Below are 6,794 nucleotides of genomic sequence, written 5' to 3'. Positions count from 1 at the left end.
AGAAGAACTATATGTGGTCTCCTTCTCCTTTTCTTTCTCTAAGAGTAATTTTAGATATTCTAATATCTTTGCAATACCCTTCCCCCTCTTTTGGCTTATGCTACGTTGAGTGGATTTCTGTTGATCTGGAATGTTACTATGCACATCAACTATAGGGCAGTCTTCAGAGCAGTTGGATGGTCTTGGAACTATTCCCAGAGCTGTGGTTAGTAGTGTCTGAAGCAGCTGAAGGGGCTCTTTATAAGGGACAAGTTCTGAATATAGGCTAACATTTGGGTCTAATGCACTTCGACAACTCAATGCCACCATACAGCACTTTTGACCCTGTGCTTTCCAAGTAGAAATACTAAAGAACTTAGTATAAAGTGAACTCAGTGCTAAATAGGTTTATTGACATTTAAGGAAACCAAACAGGACTAGGCGAGAATATTTCAGAATGATATGATAAACACCATTAGAACCCACATTTTTCTGAATAGAAAATTCTGATGACTAAACGCACAGGAACTTTTTTTTTAGTTCTCCATTGCTTCTCCACATAAGGAAATGTTCAGAATCCAGAGTATATCAACCTTGATGCACTTTTCTGGGTACAGAATCAGGTTTGCTCCTGATAAAAAAAGAGGAAAGCACTATCAATGACTTTTCAACAACCTCTTTTAAGGAGGATGGTGGTGAGGAATGTTGCACAGTTTTCAAACCAACTCTGCAATAATTTCAAGATTTAGCTAGCTAGCCATAAATCAACCAATTAAGAGATCTAAAAAGTTGGTGTTTCATTCGATTCCTGAGTGGACACCCTGTTTCTGTGAAGTTATTGTTTGAATGCTCAGAATTGGTGATTGTTTGAGCTTTAAAAAAACCAACAGATTCTATCAGCATTCTCCTTGCATTTAGTGATTTATGAGTTTCTTGAGTTTACTCTAGATTCACCCATGAAAGGAAATATTTCAGAATGGTTAAAAATCACAGAATCCAGAGCCAAAATACTTAAGAAAGACCCAGGCAAGGAGTTTGTGTCTTCTGTGCCTGTTTCCTCATCGGAAAGTGAGAATAACAATAAAGTCTATCACATAAGACTGGGATCACGAGTAAATGAGCTAACTCACGTAAAGCCCATTGAATGGTGCATGGCACAGAGCAAGCACTACATAAGTGTTAGCTTTGATCACCACCTCCTGAGTAATTTGTGTCCTCCGTGGACATTGAAAACAGTCTGACAATCCTACCAGCATGAACTCAGAATGCACAGTAGGGGGGTCCTCACCCTGAATCTCTTCAGCCATGTATGTTGGAATCCCCTTGCACATGGTAACAATGGATTTTCCAAACTGGTCCAGGTTGTTGACTTTGTCATGCTTGACTGAGTAGATCAGGCTTTTGGGAGGTGGTGCCTCTGGTCCTCTACCCTGAAGCTGAGTGTGGGGAAGACAGGTGGCAAGGAGGAGAGAGAAGGAGTGTTAAACCCAGTGGTTTGTTGAATTGGGGGTTGTATACAAGGCCAAGTAGAAACATTGCTTTGCCAACAAGTTCCGAATAGTCTAGACTGTGGTTTTTACAGTCACTGTGTATGGATGTGAGAGTTGGGCCATAAAGAAGGCTGAGTGCCAAAGAATTGATGCTTTTGAACTGTGGTATTGGAGAAGACTCTTGAGAGTCCCTTGGACTGCAAAGAGATCACACCAGACCATCCTAAAGGAAATCAACCCTGACTATTCATTGGAAGGACTGAGGCTGAAGCTGAAGCTCCAATACTTTGGCCATCTGATGCCACCTGAGCTGACTCATTGGAAAAGACTCATCTGATGCTGGGAAAGGTTGAGAGCAAGAGGAGAAGGGGACAACAGAGGATGAGATGGCTGGATGGCACTACTGACTCAATGGGCACGAGTTTGAGCAAACTCCAGGAGATAGTGAAGAACAGGGAAGCCTGGCGTGTTGCAGTTCATGGGGTCGCAAAGAATAGGACAACTGAGGGACTGAACAACAACAAGGCTGACAGGGCATATTTCTAGGCTATAATTTTTCCATAATCAAAATGAAGAAGAACCAATTACAACCCTGTATATCTCAGCACTTTGAAATGTCCTAAGGGATTTAGCTGATTCAAAACCTCAGCTTTTCGTAACAGCGTTAAGTCAGGGTAAATTTACACTGAAGGTTGTAGCTCGTTTGGTCATCTTATATTCCTTGGATTGAGCTATATGATAATCAGTCTCTGAAAATGCAGTTTTCTTTACACTATCATTAAAAGATACCCACTTATCAGTTATACAAATATAAACTCAGGCTGACATTTTAGTGATAGTTCCCCTCTCCCTGCCCACCACTCCTAGGGTTACCAGATAAAATACAGGACACCCAGTTAAATTTTGATTTCAGGTAAACAACAGATCATTTGTAAGCATGTCCCAAATATTGCATGGGACATAGTTAGGAAAAAAAAATTATCCACTGTTTATCTGAAATTCAAACCTAACTGGGTATCCTCTATTTTTGTTTGTTAAATCCAATAACCCTAACCCAAATCTTCCAGGAAAATGTCCTTGAAGTGTGGAGGACTCCCCTTGATGTGAACAGAGCTTTGTTCCCCTATTAGTAAGAGTGAGGTGTTCTGATCAGACTCCAGAGGGGCAGGTTTGAGTGTGATGGCAGTTGCCTCTTGTCAGGCAGTTCCAATTCCTCTTCCCCTTTAGGCTGCACGTGACAATGTACTATGTGGTCAAGAGGGAGCAACTGTGACCTTCTCATGGTTTATTGGAAATCATAAGACCCCTCTGCCTCCCCACCCCCAAGCAAAGAATAAAATGACTTTTGCTTTTACCTTGTTTTTCTTGGCCAGCATATCAAGGGCTTGAATAGAGGGCATGACTTCCTTGTTCATTTTGTGCACAATGCACGACTTCTTCTTAAAGGATCTGATTACAGCAAAGCCCTATTAAAGAAGATGGTGGGTAGTAAACAGTGTGTTCTCCAAGGTGTCTTTCTCATCAGAAATTAGTTTCACCAGCAGAGGGAAATGGAATTGTGAGATCACAATGGACTGAGATAAGAGTGCTGGATCTGGCCCTGTTTTGCAATCATATTTATTGCTGACATTTGGAAGCATAGATCACAAACTCTTTGAGGGAGAGACTGTTGAATTCACTTCAGGCTCTAGCCCAGCAAGAGTCTCCCTACATGTTTGTTTTGCTGAAATAAATTTTTAAATACTTTCATGTTTTAATCTCCTTTGATCTTCACAACATTTCAAGCAGGCTAGCAGGATAGTTGGAGAAGGCAATGGCAACCCACTCCAGTACTTTAGCCTGGAAGATCCCATGGATGGAGGAGCCTGGTAGGCTGCAGTGCATGGGGTCGCAAAGGGTGGAGCACAACCGAGCACCTTCACTTTCACTTTTCACTTTCACGCATTGGAGAAGGAAATGGCAACCCACTGCAGTGTTCTTGCCTGGAGAATCCCAGGATGGTGGAGCCTGGTGGGCTGCTGTCTATGGGGTCACACAGCGTCGGACACAACTTAAGTGACTTAGTAGCAGCAGCAGCAGTAGCAGGATAGTAATTAGTTTTATAATTGACCAGATGATAAAACTGAAACTACAAAGAGTTGCCTTTTCTAAATGACAAATTTTGTTAAATACAGAGCTGATAATTGCAGAGTTAGGTTTTCTAACTAGAGCCAAGTGGGTATTATTTTTTTTTGTATTTTTAGCTGCCCCTACATTTAATTAATATTGTCACTTACATTTACTTTGGTCCTTTTGAATTATAAATGAAATGTCAATTTCTATCTTTTTAGGAAATTGACAGTAGAATGATATGGATTATGGTTTGGCAACAGTAATATTATGAAGGTCTTTCATCTTTATTGAGGGTTTCTGCAGGTAAGGCCAAAGGATGTTGCACTTGTTTTATAGCCTCATACCATTCACTGGATTCTAATTAACATTCACTGACTTGAATTTTAACTTACTATGAGAAACTTATTGACAGCAATTTTATCTAAGAAGGTAAGCTGAGTAAGCAAAAGAGACACTTTTACTTATAACTCTCTTCTTATGTGCAATTAGAATTTACGTAATTTTTTTTTTATGGTTAGCAGGCAGTTTTCATTATTGTTTAAAAAGGAATGCCATGTTTGCAAAGAACAGATATTGCGTGTTGACTACCTACACTTTCATAATCCCAGAGGGAATTCCAGGAACCCCATCCGTTGTTATTGTCAATATTGGCCACGCCATGTTCGTTGTTGACACTCACTGACTGCTGCCCACTTCCACCACTGTTGTTGTTATCATTGACATTGATATCCTGAAATTTACGAGAAATTGACAATGATTTAATACCACTTTTCTTTTTTCAAATGCATTTTGGTAACACACTTTAAAAAATAAAACTTACATAGCCAGCAAGAGTAGGAGTCAGGAAGATGCCAAGAAGTCCAGCAAAGACAATCTGAAATCACAAATAACATTGGTCTACTGTTAAATGGCAAAACGATGTCCTCATTGTCTTTTTCTAGAAAAACTTATAAAAATGCTTACTAAATTTGTTGAGTGATCTGTCTTTTCTTCTTTGATCTTCAATTTTTTTAAACCGTAGAAAATTCAATGATAATGTTGAATTTTAGGTTAATTATAGATAATTATGTTGATTGTTTTAGAATTTTTAATGTGGGTCTTACGAAAAACTGAAGAAGTGTAAGTATGTTGAAAAATAGCGTTGACCTGAATAATAGCATACATGGCATGAAAATGGTTTTAAGTTCTGAGAAGCAGACCTGAAACTGAATTAAGATAACTTTCTTAATGTGGTCTAGAAATCAAATAGGACTAATTTCCAGATTAAATTATTGACCTGAATGCTTTTTCTTCTTCCAAGACCTCCTAATCTCAGAAGCAGTCTTTTTATTAAAAAAATTTTTTATTTATTGTGGTAAAAGTCACACAATATAAAACATACTATTTTAACCATATTTAACTATATAGTTCAGTGACACTAAATACATTCATACTATTGTCCCTATTTCCCCTTCCCATCCCACCCCAGGCCCCTGGCATCTATCAATGTACTTTTTGACTCTACAAATTTAACTATTCTAGGTATCTCGTGTGAGTGAAATCAAATAGTATTTGTCTGCATTTACTGTATATACATATATTCAAAGCAATGGATTAGTAACCAGGTTGGATATGAATGATGAGAGGCCAAAGATGGAGTATCTGGCTATCAAGTGTACTTAGTAGAAGGGAAGTCAATCACTGTCCCAGGACACCTGGGGTAACATAGTTGTCATTGAGTACATGATACTGGTTCTCAGAACACAGAGCTTATGCAGGATGCACAATTCTGGGTCCCTATGTTCATTTTCTTTGCCTGGAACAAAATGGTTTGAGACCTGCACTAGTGATTCAAGATAATTTAAAAAAATGTTTGATGTATCCCCTGATAGTTTAAAAAGGAGGATGAAAAAAATCAGAGGTGGAAGAAATTTTAAAGATCTATTAGTACAACATAATTCTTCACAGATGAGAAAATGGAGCTTCAGAAGTTGAGTGACTTGGCCAAGGGTGTACCTTTTGTTCATACCACAACTGCAAGAGAAATCAGATCTAACCTGTCTCTGAAGCTCTTTTTTTTTCTTAACCTTCCTATCATTAGCATTTATTTCCAGAAAACTATTTCACACTTGCAACTCCATTATGAAGCAGAATCTACTGTCATATATTTTAATGTTTAGTATGTCAAAATATTAATGTTTATTCACCTTACTCTAGCCCTTTTGCATCCTGTTATGAGACGGACAGCATCACCGGTTGCTTTGGCAGAATTTTGCTGTCCATTTGCTACTCTCTCGGCAAATGAGCTGATGAACTAGCTTCATGCTACTAGTGTTTTCATGACTATAAGACTATAGACAGGGTTCAAGGCAAAACTTTTTACTTAGAGATCCATTTCACAGGAGGGAATGTGACAGTAAGTCTCTCACTAATTTGTTTTGAAAATAAGCTTTTTATCTTGCCTGAACCTGCTCAGTAGTTTTTTTTTGTCAAAAACGGAATTCAAGAATGTAATGAAAAATCAGACATTTCCTACAGAGTTAGCAACTGCTTGCACTGTGCCTAGATCTGAATCAACAGATCCAGAAAGCAATTTTTTTTTAAAGATAGCACCGTATAAGATGCTCGAGCAGCTGACTAATCCCAGTATAATTATCCTTCTCTATGGAGATGTTTATAAATGCCATGATTCCATAAAAAAGGATTATTCTTATTTTCACAAATTTTTCCATGACAGTGATAATAAGAAGCATACCCCCACTTAGTTGAGAATATTAGCAGTTTCCAATTATAAGGTAATAAATTCAAAAGTAACAATCTACTCACTGTGAACTTCATCTTAACTGCACCAAAGCAATGAAGCTGAGATGACAGGTGTGCATTCAGATAAAAAGTGTTCTCATATTTGTACTTGACCAGCTTTACTCAAGCTAGGTGTGAACAGGTGGGGCCTAAGACTTATCTTTCTCCATTTTCCATATCTGTGCCACATTCCGGAATACCAGGAAGCATTTTGGAATATCCGCCTGGTTGGCAAGGCATTTTGACATGGAGCTGATCTGACTCACCATATGTTGAAGTTGAAGATATCAAAATGAGCAGTATGATTGATGACAACTGCTGGTCCAATTGAAGCCGTGGCTGTGGGTATTTTATACATTGATATTACTGAGATTTAGGAAAAGAATCGTCCCTAAAATCAAACAAGATAAGAAACTATGGACCTCTTCCTGT

At 38.5% G+C, this 6,794-nt stretch overlaps 1 protein-coding gene across 1 annotated transcript; it reads right to left on the bottom strand.

The window, feature by feature from the left end:
* Window positions 1-371: 371 nt before the first annotated feature.
* GKN1 (gastrokine 1) lies at window positions 372-6,422 on the bottom strand. The gene is made up of 6 exons (XM_020878606.2): window positions 6,387-6,422; window positions 4,402-4,455; window positions 4,174-4,311; window positions 2,825-2,935; window positions 1,268-1,415; window positions 372-610 (listed from the first exon to the last, which is right to left on the bottom strand). Exons 1-6 carry the CDS (start codon window positions 6,396-6,398, stop codon window positions 516-518), a joined length of 558 nt encoding a protein of 185 aa, XP_020734265.1. The 5' UTR covers window positions 6,399-6,422; the 3' UTR covers window positions 372-515.
* Between the last annotated feature and the right edge of the window lie 372 nt (window positions 6,423-6,794).

Source organism: Odocoileus virginianus, chromosome 2, assembly GCF_023699985.2.
Source record: "Odocoileus virginianus isolate 20LAN1187 ecotype Illinois chromosome 2, Ovbor_1.2, whole genome shotgun sequence".
In the NCBI taxonomy this organism is placed as follows: Eukaryota; Metazoa; Chordata; class Mammalia; order Artiodactyla; family Cervidae; genus Odocoileus; species Odocoileus virginianus.
Note: the sequence above shows the minus strand (reverse complement) of the source record. Positions and strands in the feature narration are given on the sequence as shown.